Genomic DNA, 17,802 nt, shown 5'->3' on the forward strand with positions numbered 1-17,802 from the left:
CACGGTCCAACACCATCTCACCATCCGACTTGGCAATTCCGTATCACTCCCTCCGAATCAGCCAGGAACCTCAGAGTCACATTTGATGGACAGCTGTGCTTCAATGATCACAATGCAAAGACAACGCGATCCTGTCGATATGCCTTTTTCAACATTCAAAATCTATCTCACTGAGCATGCGGCACAACTCCTTGTCCAGACCCTGGTCATCTCAAGGTTGGACTACTGCAATGCTCTCCTTGCTGGTCTTCCTGCAAAGACTATTAAACCACTTAAGTTTGGTTCAGAACGCAGCAGAACGCCTCATCTTCCAACAGCCAAAAGAGCTCATGTGACATTACTCTTTTTCATCTCTCTCCACTGGCTACCGGATCAGATTTAAGTCATTGATTCACTGATAAACACAGGCAAAATGCTTACAATTAGCTGAACATATACTTTATTTTAACATATAGTTTATTTGCAAAAGATAACTAATTCAAGTATCATGTGTTAATGAAGTTATTGTTACTTAAGAAAACATTTTTTAATTGGAACAGTTTCTGTTTATCTTTAAATGAACTCTTCACTTGTTGAATTAGTAACTTAGTGTATATTCTATCATCTTAATTTGAATATGGCAATAATTATATATGCAAATATTTTATTAGAATATGACTACATTTTTATTTTAAGATCTTAATTTAAATACGTCAGCATGAGACCTCATTCTATAATATTTATATGATTAAATGACTGACAAAGACCCATACCCTCTATCAGCCAATCACTGCGGTCATAGTCAGAACGCTTGCTGACATCATCCATAGCAACGAGGTCAACCCCGGCCTTTTTTAACTTATTAATTCATTCAGCGTTGTCAAGAGGTTTTAAGTGGAAACTCTTTATCTAAAAACTTTGCTGTTAAGGAGAGCTCTTAATGTTAAGGTCGAATGTTTTGTGAATACGGGCCCGATCATCAAAAATATTTATGAGACAGATATAAAAACAGTTTTATAAAACACAAGTCTCCATGATTTTCTTCCAAAATCATAATCTTAACCCCAGATTCGATGTTAAAAATAATATTTCATAACATATTTGACTTGGTACAATGTCTCCATGTAAAACAGTACATCAGTCTAAAAATGATTTTATATTATCTATATGTTACATATAGACACAACAGAAAGTATGATCAACTGTTTGTAATCAAATCTTCATAGAGAAATGGCTCCTTCACTTGCTTCAACATCAGCACTAAGATTTCCTCTTGATGTTGAAAGTTATTCTTTAATAACATGAACATAAACAACAAGACATTTAGCGTCATAAAACAATAACTGCTATTACTAAATAAAGAGTAAAGTGCATTTTCACAACTGTAAAATGACACAATGTTTAAAGAGCCTGAAGTGACCAGGGGCCGAATGTGTGAGCATCTTAAGAGTAAAACTTCCCTCTAAACCGTGTCAAAAGTCTAAGAATGAGAATAGACTTCAGAATAGATGCGTTTCATTAAGGTTCATACGTGTTAAGACTATAGTCTCAGCTCCTAAATGATTTAAGAGAGCTGAAGAGGTCTCAAGATGGCAGTACAGAGGCAGATATCAGGGACTTTACAACAAAGAAACAATGTGTTGGAATGATATGATGAGTTATGCAATAATATCACAAATTGAATCCATTTCAAAAGATTTGCAGCTTTTCTTTTTTATACAGCTGTGGGTGCAATATAGAAGGATGTGAATCAGCAGCTTACTTATTTCAATGAACTGTGAAAACTCAACTAAATGTGTGTGTGAATCCGAGCCTAAATGGATGCATATTTGTAATATTTCTGCACATCATGCAAAATACATTTTTGAAAGGCAATTTTTAACTTTTGCATCTCTGTCGCCATCTCTGTTTGAAAAATGAAATAGCAGGTCTCTTTTATCTTCATATGGGTTGAAGTCAACTGATGTAAAATTTCCCACAAAATGGTAAAGATCAATATATCAAACACTGTTATAACCTTACCGTTGTAAATCAGGGGAAGGTAGGCAGACAGTCTTTTCACACTGATTTTTATGTACTCGCCCAATTCCAAAATTGTGGTTTATACCCAAATAAATGATGGATAATAAAATATTTGTAACGTCTTGAATTAATGGTACCATGCTTATTTGACTTCACCCTTGCAGGTTCCCTATTGGCCTAAGGGCGGCCATTTTGTATTTAAATCGCTGTTGTCCTTAATTCGCATAACTAAAGTCAGAACCTTAAGAATCAGTCTTAAACTTTACTGAAAGTTGCTTTTAGCTTCCTTTATATAAAAGCCTCCTACTCTTAAAAAAGTCCTACTTCTTACAAATATTTTTTTGAAGTTTAAGAACATTCTTAAGAGTATTTCTGAGAAGTTTTATAAATACGGGCCCAGATCTCAAATATTATCAGTCTGAAGTCTGACTTATCCCAAACAGAACTTTGTTAAATGGCTTTAAATGCTTCTAAAACATCTTAAAAACAAACTGATGCTGTGAATTTACAGCAATGTTGGACCTCATCCACTCGCTTCTTTGGTTTTTAATTCACTATAAACAGATGAATCATATGACGGAGCCACTAAATACTGAAATAACACTGAAGCTACTTCATCATTCAGTAACACACAAATAAATACGTAACAAGTATTCTTTGCTTGTTGTGTCCGTTATAATTTCTCATCAGGTAGATGAGGTTTGTGTAGTGTTTCTTTGAAAAGTAATGTACTGATCAATATTCAAATACATGGTCATCATGTCATTAACTGGCGATGTAGTTTTCCAGATGAGATCCAGACGGTTTCTACTCGACCTTCCATATGCCGATCTTGCCGTCGTCCTGAGCAGCACCACTGAGCACGTATCGATCTTCAGCCGAGCAGAGCGTCTGAACGCAGTCGGCGTGTGCGATCAGCTCCTTCTCCACTGTGCACCGCTCCGTGTTCACCACGTAGATCTTACCACGACATTTCCCTGCGACGCTGTGTCCACGACCGCCCACCCAGATCTGACACAAGCAGAGAGAGAAAACCATTACGCATCTTCTTAACTCAACATAGACTCAGACAGACAGATGCGTGTCATCTCACACCTGTTTTTTGACTTTGATCATGCAGACGACACCTGCGCAGTCTTTCAGCTGGATTCTGATGATGGGTCTGCTCACGTCTCTGCAGTGCCACATGCAGATCTCACCTGCGTCTGCGAAACAGGCCCACAGCTGCTCCGACTGCAACGCAGAGCTCATATCACAAAACAATCCACATATCGAGTGTATGGCGTCAGAGAAGTGAACCTGACAGAACTAACTTCATAAACTTTTATTCATTTTCTTTACATTTTTTTAAATTACAAAGAGTCTCATCTCATCTTGTTTAAGGAAAGATTAGCTTTTTCCTTCTAGGTGATCAGATTATGATCTTTGCCTGTTGGACGATTAAACATGTTGGATCAAAGCTCCTGAATATTTTAACAACTTCATCACCTGAGCATCACAACATCGAGTTTTCATGAGCACGAGAGTCATTTTTCTTTGAAATCTTGAAAGCAATCTGTATCATGTAATGTAGTGTGACACATGACAGCTCATCAGAGAGGAGAGAATCTCATAAAAGCGGGCACACATGTGTTCCATTAACACCGCCAACTTCACAGAACCTCATTTAAAGCACATCTGTACCTCATTAAAGAGCAGAAAATTGCTGAATCCCCCTGGAGAACTCGACAGGTGAACAGGAAGTGACACCTTACGATGCACAGTGCCGTTCCTGCGAACTTCTGTCAGACCATCTTGTGCACCTTTCGGAACAACAAACAGAAACAATTTATTGTTTACAAAGTATAAAGGAAATATGAGCTTGTGATTGTCGGATGTGAAGTGTTTGTGACTCACAGCACCACAACATGCCGTCGTGAATCTGAATGGAGCGCAGCCCATCACACGACACTCCGAACTGCCGTTTGACCTGAAGCGTGGACACGTCCCATACGATCACACTGCCGTCAGCGCTGCACGAGTACGCCACCGTCGGACTGAGACATGTTCAACACATTCATCATTCCTGCACCAAACCTCATCGAGCGTTTCAGATGACTGACAGCTGTGGGTTACCTGAATTTGTCCGCTCTCTCCTCCAGAGCGAATCCGGTGACGGCCACGCGATGCTCCGTCAAATGTTTATTACAGGATGTGCTGTGAGGGTTTATGATGTAAATGAGTGAATCCTGTGAGCCGATCCACAGCTGCTGGGAATTCACCGCCAGCATACAGTTCTGCAAACAAAAGTGTGCCTTCATATGAGAGCCAGCAGGGGGCGACACAACAATAACAGATATGAGATATTACTCTGTAATGCACGCTTTCACATGACTGATGACGGGTTATAAACATGCTAATTAAACACACATCACCGCTCACCAGACGTGACGTTCCCACTTGAACGGCGCTGTGCTGCATGGACCAGCTGGTAGCATCAAACACCAGAACCTTCCCATCGGCCATCGCACACCACAGCTTTGGGTTTCCACTTCCGTCCAGATCTGACACACCCAGCTGACCTATAAAACACACATCAGTGTCCTGGAAACACTTCACACAGCATAAGACGGTCTTACATAAACCCGCATCTCCTTTATAACTTCCTCTGATGTGTAACAGCCTTTAGAGCCCGAGGTGAACGCTGGGTGTGTGTTTATACATTCTACATATAAACTGAATTTAACCACAAACAAAAGAATATCAGAGAAAACCTTTTGCACCATATAAAGGACAATACATTTGAATGAGTTCAAGTTAGTATAAGAAATGTTATTATTATATCAGAGATGACATACATCCAGCCCGCTGCTATTAAGAGAATAAACCCAGACACGGAGATCAGTGATGTGAAGTCTTGTGTTTATTTTGTTATATCAACCGGTGTACTCGATGTACATTACCCCGATTCTTACACGGCTACCTGTCTCAGGACTTAATAACTGGAGATGAAACACTAATAGGAACTATTTGACTATTTTAAATCAAATTTTAAGCACATTTACATCCTTAAGGTTTTAATTTTCTTAATGAAATTTCCTTGTTGTGATATCGTCATTCACAAGAGCCAATCAGGTGTCAAAGAGTTTTACAGCATCAGAGAGTTTGTACTGTAGTCATCTGATCTAAAATGAATCTCTCTGAATGTCTGGCACTGTAAAACAAACGCTGTAGTAATGTACTGTGGATTTATATTAAACTCATTTAGTGGCAACAGTTCGTTCAAAGACAAATTAACATAACACCATTTTTATGCTCTACTGTTTTTTTTCTAATTTTGGTTCCCAGAATGCTTTGCATGAGGCTATTATTATAGTTTTTTCTGTAAAAGTAAAGACTTGTTTATGTTTAATGTTCATTTATCTATGAACAAACTGCTGCCAGTAATACTGCGATTTCTGCAGAAATGTTTTACAGTCTCCGCTGGTAAATGATTCAGGATCCATGAAGCATCAAATCTGTGTTTACATTACAGCATAGAGTCTCTGAAACGCAAGACGTAATGACGCCTGGACAAACATACAGTAGTAAAAGATTAAACTCAGAGAAGTGTAAGACACTTGAATGAGTAAACAGAAGAGAATAAACACTTATTTAAAAATAAAGCCGCTTAAAAGGTTCTTCACAGCGATGCCATAGAAGAACCAATCAGCCAAAGGTTCTTAAAACACTTAACAACATTTATTTAGATGTTAACAGAGTTGGTTGTGTTGTCTTTTCCAATGAGCAGACATTTCTCCTTATTATTCATGTCAGCGCCTGATGTGTTTCCATCGGCGTTTATGGCACTTATGGTTATCTGACACTATACCCCACATAGTGTTTACACATAAAAATATATATGAGAGGAATGGCTTCTCCACTGAAAGTGATAAATACATGAGAGTTCGCGGATGGCCATTTGAATGCGATGGCAAACAAACGGTTGTTAACTCTGCAACAAATGCTCGTCTCCTCACTAGAGCGCCCGTCTCCCATGCCGGACCAATTGCAGGTGTGAAGCCCATGCGAGTAAGGCCGGAAAAGGAGCAAACTGTGTTTTACTCCAGAAAGCTTTTAGACACGGAGACAAGTGGACTTTTGGACTCGCTCATGAAGGCTGTCTGTGTCATGAATGTGGTGCCGTGACCTGAGGACTTTTTCATCTCTTCAAATGGCGTTATTGTCATATTTGAACTTGAACAGGTCCACTTGTATTATGTTAAAAATAAATACTCCTATTACATTAGTGGTTTCGGTTATACCGCTGTAGCTTGAAAGAATGATTGGTGTAATGACCATTGACTGTATATAGTTTAATATGTTTCTCTCGTGCCCCGCTCTTCTTCCCACAGTGTTCACGTCCATTTTGTAGCATTTCTCAAAACGACAGTGAGGAAGGAGGGGTTTCATGACATCTCTTTCTTACCTTTTTATAATCTGAAGAAACTTTTTACGCCACAAAGAACCTTTTGTGAAACAGAAAGGTTCTTCAGATGTTAAAGGTTCTTAATGGAACCAAAAGGTTCTTCTATGGCATCCAAGAACCTTTGAAAGCACCTTTTATTATTTTAAGTCTTGCTCAAGTCAATCAGGGGAGATCAAAGCGACATGAGTGAAATTGAATATGAATGTATACAGATGTGTGAAATCATAGTTTCGTGAGATGACATTTAAAGAATGAAGGTGAAGTGTCTGTGGAAATTCCAGCTGGACTCTCGACATTGCCCGTGGCAGTTTCTGTAGAGCAGATTTATATACCTGTTCTCTTTTCAAGCTCACGTGTGTGTGAAGAAACTCACACAGGATCATGTGATCGGTTTACTGGAATAACACGGGCTGTCTGTCAACATATCATCTGCACACAGGTGACAATACCCAGAGAAACTGGTTAAACCAGGTTACAGCTACGAGACATTTCAAATGAATCTGTAACCAAAATCTGTCTGTTGAACTTGAATAAGCACACAATGTGTTCGTACTGCAATTGTATTATACATTTGTTTCCGACTATCTGCAATCCCCTGGGATCGCACCCATGACCTTGATGTTGCTGGCGCCATGATCTAACCATTGAGCCACAGAAAAGTTAAAAAGGACTTATCTGCACTGACCAGGAGTGTAGCACAGAACATCCACAGCCTGAGGTGATGTCACATCCAGTGACGGGTTAATCTTGTGCTTCAGGGTCTCAGATGTTGTCTTAGGAACCATCATAGGAACTGTGACGAATCCAAAACACTTTCAGAAGATATGTACACTACAAAACAACGTGCAGTCGAGAGATTTTCACTCCTAAAAAATTTCTGATGAAGAAACCCACCCACTGATTTCATCTTGTCAAAGTATGAGAGTTTGGAAGCAGCGTAGATGGCTTTCTGAGTCTGTAGACTGCCCACCACAGCGTCCATCAGAAGAGCGTTAGTCAGAGCCTGGTCCATAAACTGAGGATCCTGCACCAGATAAATCACAGATATAAATTCCTCCATCATCATTCTATTGTCATGGAAGTATACGTGTGTGAAAACATCACCGATCTGAAGGAGATTTAAATAAACGAGTGTTCTCTGAAGAGCCCAGGATAACTCACTAAAAAGGTAACCCTTTATTCGTGAGGGGCAGAAAACGCGGGCCAAGCCCTTAACCCCAGATTCAGGTCTGCTGATGATTGGGAAATGCGAGTTGATTTAAACCACAGACTTACTTTCCCCTTGGAAATCCCAGCGACCAACCTGCGGCCGACATCGTTCAGTTCTCATAGTTGAGTTGATTGTGCCTTGGGAAGACATTTATATTTATGCTTTTGGCAGACGCTTTTATCCAAAGCGACTTACATTGCATTATCCTATACATTTATACACAGGTATCTGCAATATCCTGGGATCCAACACACAACCTTGCGTTGTTAACGCAATGCTCTTACCGCTGAGCTACAGGAAAGCCATTAACGTAGCATGAAAGTAAGAATCTTCGGTATGGCAATTTGGCAGTGGAGGTTTAAGAGCGGTGCTGGACAGCGAAAGTGGGCTGCAGGGGTTTTGTTTCCAATTCCACTACAAGGCTGCTCAAGGAAGTGGGGATCAGAGGACAGGCCCAATTGACGGTAGTAAAATAACTTGCCACTGTTGCTGAGAGAAGCAGCCACTGCTCCCTCTGTCATGCATAAGGCGTGGGAAATGTCCTAAAGGGCAATTCAACTGTGCTGAAATAGTGGGATTATAACACCTAGTCCTTTTGATCTAATCTATACATCACATCCAAATCTGAATGTTTGTCTGTACACGACCCACATAAACCTTCTCATCTATAAACCATTGAGTTTTAGAATTAAACCTTATGATCATCTGCCATCTTTCTTCCGGCCCACATCTCCTTTATCATCAGATGCCAGAGATCACACTCAGACTTCAGGTTTGCTTCAAAAGTTTCCTTTCTGAGGGATGTCTTGATCTTCAGGGATGGGATTCTCAGAAGAAGAAACGGAGCCGAAGATATCTTCACGTCCTGTGTGGAACAGAGTTATAAAGTCAAATGAGAGAATTCTGAGTGTGATGTCAAAGACGTGTTGTTTGGTTCTCACCTCAATATCTCTGAACTTTGTGATCTCAACGTATCCGGGTCGACCCTCCGTCAGCAGGAAAAGCCTGCGCTGGGTCATGGCAATTTTGCCCACGCCGTGGCTGGTCTTGACTGAAGACGAGAGCTTGTACACACCTTCATTACTCTCCAGGTGTTCCAGAACGACGGCCGGTAACTCCACGTCTTGAGCTGACGCTTCAGTCTCCTTCCAGAAGTTATAGAAGAAACAGAAGATCTCTGGATCCACCTGCTTCTGCTGACCTGCAGAGAACACATTCCAAACACATCCACATCACTCATCCTCAAAATCCAGCAACATTGGTCTGCTTTTAAAACAATTAGTAAAAGAAAATCCTGAATAATAAGTGGAATGTCCAGTGCCGTGTGTGTGATGTGTGGGGGCCCTAAGCAAATTTGTGAGGGGCCCTTGTGCAATTAATTGAAATTAGACATAGGCCTAAACATAACTTTAAACTATAAGAAATACAACATAACTAAATTAACACACTTAAACGAATGAAGACTGAAAGGAAAACATTAAACAGAGGGTTAATTTTATACTATTACACAATAGATTAGATTGACCTAACACGTGGCTCTGGGACCATCTAGCTGTTAAAAAAACTACAGTACAACAAGCAAACGCTGCGTTTTTACTACAAATGAGTGATTAACTAACAAATATAAAGCATGATAAATACAGTTCAGAAAAAAGTGAAGCATAAACAATTCTCTAAATGTGATGGCACAAACTAAAATTTACACATTTGGGCTTGTCATGGGCAAACGGAATATACTGGTATATATACTGGTAACATGATTGACATGTTGCCAGCATGATATGCCAAGCCACGAGTGAAATGAACCAACCCCTATGTCTCTACAATGAAAAACTGTGTGAACCTTCTGCAGGACTTTCTTGTGCTTTCGTGAAGAAAGTCTGGTGTAAAGAATAAGATGGTTTCTGAATGAAATATCCCTTTTATATCTATAGATCTTAAGTCTTATGACAAATATCCTCATCCATCCTATAAATGAAGATAAACAATACAGTGACATGATATAAACCCATCTCTGTGATATTCTCTTGTGTTCTTCAAATATTGTGAAACAACAGAATCATCATTAGTTGAATGTGTTCTAGTAATCTCATCAGGAACTGTTGAGGAAACAGAGATGATTAACCAGCATAACGCACTGAAGTGCGCACACGGGGTTAAAGATCACAGACGTGACGTCACAAACACTCATGCACATGCACACATGCTCTGAACGCATTAATGACACAGAGCACATGCACGCTACTCGCTTACCCTCCGTCACAAGGTAAAATACAGACTGCGATGTGGCTTCCAGACCTGACAAATCAAAGCCAGTTTTAACCAAACTCATCCAGCCAACCAATTGTCACTAGATTGTAGAAAGAAAGCTAAACCAGATTGATTTATTTCGGAGGTAAAATGGATTTCAGAATTGACACAAGATACCTAAAGAGCACAAAACCTTGTCTGATATTCTGATATTCAACACGTTGTGCTGTGTACCCACCCACAGTGAGAGCATCAAACAGTCGATGGATGGTGCCCAGATCCTTCACGATGCCCGACTCCTGCACGCGCCGCACAAAATCATCCAGATGCAGGTGTTTCTTTGGCAGTTCAAACCTCTTGACCGAACCACCGTTCAGCGGGTGCGCTCGCTCCCGTTCATTGTCCCTCTTCACCCGGCTGATCAGACGCTTTAGTTCGGTGCGTCTCTCGGCCGTCTGTCTCTCCTCGGCCGGCAGGGAATCCACCAGCGTGTTCACCAGCTGAGAGGGAAAGATATCCACGTCTGTCTTATACAAGCTCTGGAAGTCTCCAAGAGCATCCACACGTCTCCCGGCCACAGAATTCACCAGCCCGCGCAGGTAATGATAACGAGCCAGGAGGGCGGAGTCGTCTGGGGGTGCCATGGAGATGGCTTTAGTCAGCTGACCGATGAGCTCAGAGTAATAGTTCTGAACGTACTGAAAGGCCAGTGGAGGAGGGAATTCTGGGAGTTTAAAGGTTTTGATTGATCTTGAGGGATCCCAGGAGCCTGTAAACATGATGATGATGATACATTAGTTATAAAGAAAAGTTTTTCATTAGCTTTGTTTGCCCTTCAGAATCACAACGCACTATAAGAACATGGAAATATAGAGCATCGACATTTAAAAGTTTTGTGTGTTATATATATGACGTTTTAAAGAAGTCTTCTTACCGCTCTGTGAGAACACGGGCTTCACTGACATGTGTCGGACCGGTACGTTTAGTACTCTGTCATCGGCCAGGTTAGGCATACTCATCCCCAGCCTTTTGTTCAGACCGTTCTCAGGTCGGGAGAATTTACGGATCTCCTCCATAGTGGGTCTACGTGGAGACTCCGTCATGGCCCTTAACCTGAACACAAAAGACATTATACCATCAACACATCAGAGTCATCTGACATCTGTATGAGGGATGTGATGTTAAAGCGGAGCTATCATGCTATCTCATGCATTCTGACTTCTTTACACTGTCACATTGAGTCATTTAGAAGACGCTTTTATCCAAAGCAACTTACAGAGAGTTCAGGAAGCAATAATCGATATGTTATACAGGAGCAATAATACAATAGATGCCAATACAAAGTTACTAATTTCAACCAAAGCTAGAACAATACCTGTTGAGAGAGAGAGAGAGAGAGAGAGAGAGAGAGAGAGTACTTGGTACACTCTCCCAGCACAAGGCGAAAGAAAGAGCAGCCCCACGAGCCAACCAACAAGCGAGACCCGTTCACCATCAAGATTATATGCGCTGTGTCAAGATGGGCTGCGATATTCTTGCAATAGTGAAGTTAATGTGTGTCTGTAGGTTCACGGCATTGCAGTGATGAATGTTATATAAACGGTGGACATAACGCTGGATTTGGAGATGGTTTGAAACTGATAGATGGAGCGGTCCAAGTGCTAAAAGATTCCCGACATGAACCGCATGTGGTAAGTCAAACTATGCAAGTCATATGTCTGTGTTTTGATGGCAAGCGACGCGTAAGTGCACAATGTACAAAACACGAAGGGATTAATGTGATGATGTGTTGTGTGCTCATGCTGTAGATCCACCCCACTCTCCTCACTAGTCCCGCCTCTAGCAGCTTGTGTTTTTCTGAAAATAATCATATGGATCTCTATTTTATGAATTTGATCAAACTAAATACTCTTAGAAGATATGACGTATGCAATACTACTGTATAGGCACTCAAGATTAATATTAGATTGGAAGAAACTGCCTGTGATACGCCGTCTTTAAGCACTGAGGACTATACCCAGAAATGTTTTTCATAACATCACAGCTTTTACTTTTCTGCACGTGGTTAAACAAAATGATCATTTGCAGACATTTAACAATTTTTTTTTAATTTAACGTAAACACTCCTCATTTACACGTGCACACACACCACCACACACACTCCTCATTTACACGCGTGCGCACACACACTCCTCATTTACACGTGCACACACACCACCACACACACTCCTCATTTACACGCGTGCGCACACACACTCCTCATTTACACGTGCACACACACCACCACACACACTCCTCATTTACACGCGTGCGCACACACACTCCTCATTTACACGCCTGCGCACACACACTCCTCATTTACACGTGCACACACACCACCACACACACTCCTCATTTACACGCGTGCGCACACACACTCCTCATTTACACGCGTGCGCACACACACTCCTCATTTACACGTGCACACACACCACCACACACACTCCTCATTTACACGCGTGCGCGCACACACTCCTCATTTACACGTGCACACACACCACCACACACACTCCTCATTTACACGCGTGCGCACACACACTCCTCATTTACACGTGCACACACACCACCACACACACTCCTCATTTACACGCGTGCGCACACACACTCCTCATTTACACGTGCACACACACCACCACACACACTCCTCATTTACACGCGTGCGCACACACACTCCTCATTTACACGTGCACACACACCACCACACACACTCCTCATTTACACGCGTGCGCACACACACTCCTCATTTACACGTGCACACACACATTTAACAAATTTTTTTTAATTTAACGTAAACACTCCTCATTTACACGTGCACACACACCACCACACACACTCCTCATTTACACGCGTGCGCACACACACTCCTCATTTACAGGTCCACACGCGCGCACACACAAGAGACAGCAAGTCATTCAAGTAACACATGCCAGATATAACTTTAGTACAAGCTTTAGTGTTCCTTACAGGAAGATACAAAAGAAAAACGAAGAAACTGGATGAGCCAAGAGGAAGACTGCTGATGTACCTGCGAGTCTCTGAGCGGTTGTTCATCTCCATACGAGTGAAGGCGTCGTTCCTTTTGTTCAAACGATCTCTCAGAAATGAGTGAAATATATGAGTGTCTAAAACCTACAAACACACACAGACAGGTTGAGTTTATAACTGATCTGTCTCATGTAATATTGTGTTAACATTTGCTGTAAACCCTTTCAACCTCAAGCACACAGAGGGGATGTTTTTTAATCTAAATACTCTTGATTGATCAAACTGTAACTGTTATGATTATGACTTCATTGTATTCCTGTGAAGTCATCAGGTAATACACTTCTGACCTTCTTGTAGATATTAAGATCTTCTGGCTCTCGGGACCTGAGGAACTCTTCACTGTTGAAAACGCGGTGCTCATAGTTCAGAAACTCATGCACATCACTGCAGACAGACAAAAGATACAAGCGTTTCACAAATCATATTTCATTGATAACACACATGACTTGTTCTCAGGTGTGACAGGATTCTTCTGTGTGTGTGTGTTGTGTGTTAACCTGAAGATGTTGACGATCAGCTCCATGGTGACGTTCATGATGACGGTGTTGAGTGTGTGTTGCCAGTGTCTCCTGTGAGCGCGCACATCATTGATGTCTGTGTGTGTGCTGCTGTTACACAACTCCAGGTCATAGTGCAGCTGCAAATCCTTACACCTGAAAAACATCAGCGTCGCAGAAATGACACACTTTACATTTGCATGTCAAAATAACGCATGTAGTTATCATGTAAGAGGTGACTGTTTGGTGTGCTACAGTAACACTTGACTGTTCTTTCTCTTACCGGAATAAAAAACAATCTTTTGCCGCCTGCGGCACATCTAAAAGCTCCAGAGTATTTGAACTTGAAGTGATCACAGTTCCCCGATCAATGTCTATAAGAACCAGATCCTCAATTTCCTGACAAAACAAACAGAAAACACCCTCAAAGCAAGAACCCAGACAAACAATCAACCAAACACAGACCGATTCATCTGGAATCTTGTGGTCCATACCTCGGTGACATCATCAAAATGAAAGGTGTGGCAGCCCATCAGGTAGGCGGTGGGGGCCATGATGAAGTCCAGCATCTGACGGGACAGGACGGGCACAAACGGATGCTGCCAGCGCAGAGGATGAATGAATATCATGAAACACTCAGCCATCAGTGTGAGTTTGGACCAGTCGGTGGAGAGAAACACCAGCCTGTGCTCCATCAGAAGACTGCTGATGATCTGACATAGACACAGAGATTGAGTTTAACCGAGACATTGTGAAGCACAACTCGACGGATGATGGCTATTTTAGTCTGCCAGCGTCTGACCTGCAGGATCTGTTTGGGTTCGAAACACAGGAACGGCAGATGAAGATCAAGATCCACCAAGGGCCGATCCGCCTCCAGTCTCGAAGGAAGCTCAATGAGAAGAGGTCTGAGGTTAAACACCTGGAGGAAAACACAGAGATATCCACACCGTGAGCGAAACCTTCTCCAAACATGCATTAGTTCACCCGAAAAATCATTTACTCAACCTCTTGTCATTGTCTATGGCTTTCCTGCTTCCGCAGAACACGAATGAAGATATTTTGAAGAACGTTGGCAGCCGAACAGCACTCGACCCCGTTCACTTATATTGTGTGGACACAAAACCAATGCAAGTGAATGGAGGCCGGTAACAACATTCTTCAAAATACCTTCTTTCGTGTTCTGCAGAAGAAAGAAGTCATGAGGGTTTGTAAATTGAATGGGTGAACTATCACTAAAATTCAAAGCAGGTGTGAATGCTGAAGACGGAAAGTCTGCTGAACTCTGACACCAGGAGAACAATAAAGGATCCATACATCACGTCATCATGACCTCTTTTTACATTTTGGAAACACAGACAAAAGTGATTTTATTACTTCATTACAGCTTTAAAACAACAACGCAAGAAGAATTCCAGATGCGTGGGAAATAAACCCAACATGTGATAGATCCAGATATACCCTCACACGCCGGGCCATCCGTAAACGTTTTGTGCAGTTTTTAAAGTTTATAGGGTGAGTGAAGGATTCTCACCACGTGTAGCTGCCCGGGAGGAGGGATGGGGACCAGGGCCAACTTAGCAGAGAACTCCTTCACAGTCTCTTCAAACTCAGACATGCGTACGGTCTTCAGCTGAAGTAAGAAACTATCAGAAGATAAAACAGTCATGCATTAATCACCAAAACCCAGCGAGCCGTCTGCATACAACATTTCAGATCTGTTCTCAGGGAAAAATGGCGCAGCAGGTTCTTACCAGGACAGACAGTCTCGGAGTGCATTATAATAGGGGAATTTGGAAATGACACATATGCTGTATGTGGTGTACAAGCGCGGGAGTTTGGAGGACCGGTTGCCGTTGTGATGTGTCACACTGTCCTGATAAACCACAACACACGACACAAGACATCAAGACAAGAGGATCGATAAAAACTTTTTTACACGTCATCCGCTCCTCGCTGGTTTGTTTGTATATGAAACAGCCCACAGATTTTCCTTCCAGAAAATAAGAAGGTGTTTCATTCCGTGTGTGAGATACCTCACCTGAACAGGTTTACAGTACTGAGCCACCACACCATACGTCTGATTCCCAAACACATCAGTAAACACCAGGAAATGATACGAGTCTTCTCTGCTCTCATTGGTTATCCTCAAACCATCTGGCCAATGACAAAGCACACGTTTGTTATGGGGAACTCTGGAGACAGACCGCTGATGCGTTACACACGGCTGTTACCTGGGAAACAGAGCTGCTGCAGGGCTATGAGGTCGATGTTTTGAGGCACGCTGAGGTCCTCTGAGGTGGCGACTGCTGATTGGTTGGCAAAGTCGATATTGGTGGAGACGGGTCTCTCTCTCTTCTTCTTGAATGAGCGTCGTTTCTGGGCTCTGCTGAAGGCCGGAGCGTGAGAACTCTCCAGACCGTTACATGAACTCTCTCTCTTAACAAACGGAGGAGCGTGAACCTGTAACACCTCCACGTCCACCCGGGGAAGATCACTGTCTTTGGCCTGAAGCTGAAACACGAGAGGAACAGAGTTTGTGTTAATAACGTGATAAATGGCTTTGAGTAATACAATCACCAGATCTCATACCTGACAAAATTCTGTCAAATGTTCGTCTGATACTCCAACGACAATACACGCCTCCAACAGACCAGACGGGACCGTGTCCGCCATCGCGAGACTGTAACTCCCTGAGAATTTAATCTTCAGCTTTCATGTCCATTGCTCTGGGATGACACAAAGACATCTTTAGAAGTGCTGTGTGATAAGGGAAACTACTGCATATATTAAACTTGTGTTATCAACATTCATTTCCAAAGGTCTCAGAAATCATCAGAAACAACATCCTGAGCCTGATTAAATACATAACGCTGCAAAACACTAGAAATAAAAGACTTAAATCGACATGGGATTAAAACAGATGCTCAGTGTCTGATCTCATGCTTTTCTCTTTGTAAACAAGCTGTTTTTCATGTTCCCAGTTCAAAACTGAAAGATCAACAGAGTTTCTGGTAAATCGTCTGGTTTTATAGTCTTATTAGTAAGGCCTCTGTCTTTAAAGGCGGCTGCTGTGTTTCCATGGTAATGATTTTGGTGTCATGGATTGCAGGCATCTGGTTTTAATGAAGTCAAGCTGAGAGTGATCGAGCACAACATCTACTGTAAACACACAAAACGTCCGTCAGTCTCCATCATGTGTTATTACACACACAGATCTCATTCATGCTGAAGTGACGTCAGAGCTGTCGGAAAAAGTCAAGAGAGCACAAAACTCCTCCTGTCTAGACTTCAGCTGGACACAGTAAAACTACAGAAAGGACTTTCACAGTGTCACATTCTACTGGACTGCTCAAACTTGTCTTATATTCTTCTACGAGTAAGAAATGAGAGAGATTATAATAGCAATATATATTTATTCACTTGGGAAGAATTTGGGAAAACAAACTGTTCTGGGGAAACATTTATCATTAAAAAATGATTTTTACATCAGAACAAAGTCATTTATACATGTGAAACAATACACGAGAGTGAGCAAATGATGAAGAATGTTTGGGTGCAGTATGCCTTTAAGGCGACAGTCCACACGCTCTACAATCATATAGGACAAATGTCCAGTTTTAATTTTGTCGATTTACTCTATTAAACTCATTTCAAAGTCTATAAATGTTGTACTGAGTTAGTTGCTAATACATGTAGTCCGTTCAATGCTAAAGTGAAATCCAATTTCATAACCGAAACTCGCATGACATCAGATTTGAAGGACACGACACATCGTTTGAATTATAGCGATTCCGATTCTGCTTACAGATGGCACAGATGAAGTAAAACATTCAGATAATCCACCTGTATTGTCATTCATCCTGCTTATTGACTTGTTTGCTAAAAAAAATTATATTTATGAGCACCGCTTTGTGTGTGTATATATACACATGTGTTCTGATTTATAACTTTGTAATATTATAACATCACGGTTAAACTGTAGTAACTATAATGAAACTATGGTTAATTTGTTGTTCCTGTGCTTAATGCAAATACTATAGTTGAACTTTGTTTACCATGGAAAAAAGATTGTTCATTTTCATAGTAAATCAGCAGATCACGCAACACGTGTTCTGTTCTCAAAATATGCGCACAAGAATCGATGAGAGGAATTCAAGTTTTATTCTCAACGATTCGATTACCAGCCTTCCGATTCAAGGTTGGAATTTATTTTCTATTCCCAACACACACACACACACACACACACACAGTAAAGAGAAATGGCGAATGTTTGACAGCAGGATAAACCGAGTTGCAGCTCACGCGCGAGT

At 41.5% G+C, this 17,802-nt stretch overlaps 1 protein-coding gene across 1 annotated transcript; it reads right to left on the reverse strand.

Annotated features, from left to right (window-relative positions):
- Positions 1–970: 970 nt before the first annotated feature.
- dennd3a (DENN/MADD domain containing 3a) lies at positions 971–16,221 on the reverse strand. Its single transcript, XM_079484558.1, has 23 exons — positions 16,082–16,221; positions 15,724–16,003; positions 15,531–15,646; positions 15,244–15,365; positions 15,024–15,135; positions 14,292–14,411; positions 13,984–14,202; positions 13,773–13,888; positions 13,490–13,645; positions 13,280–13,376; positions 12,973–13,076; positions 10,843–11,021; positions 10,147–10,677; positions 8,600–8,859; positions 8,353–8,523; positions 7,343–7,472; positions 7,134–7,241; positions 4,423–4,562; positions 4,117–4,277; positions 3,898–4,037; positions 3,685–3,803; positions 3,097–3,234; positions 971–3,012 (listed from the first exon to the last, which is right to left on the reverse strand). Exons 1-23 carry the CDS (start codon positions 16,163–16,165, stop codon positions 2,809–2,811), a joined length of 3,807 nt encoding a protein of 1,268 aa, XP_079340684.1. The 5' UTR covers positions 16,166–16,221; the 3' UTR covers positions 971–2,808.
- Positions 16,222–17,802: the final 1,581 nt, after the last annotated feature.

The sequence above is a fragment of the Barbatula barbatula genome (genome assembly GCF_947034865.1).
Source record: "Barbatula barbatula genome assembly, chromosome: 21".
Lineage (NCBI taxonomy): Eukaryota > Metazoa > Chordata > Actinopteri > Cypriniformes > Nemacheilidae > Barbatula > Barbatula barbatula.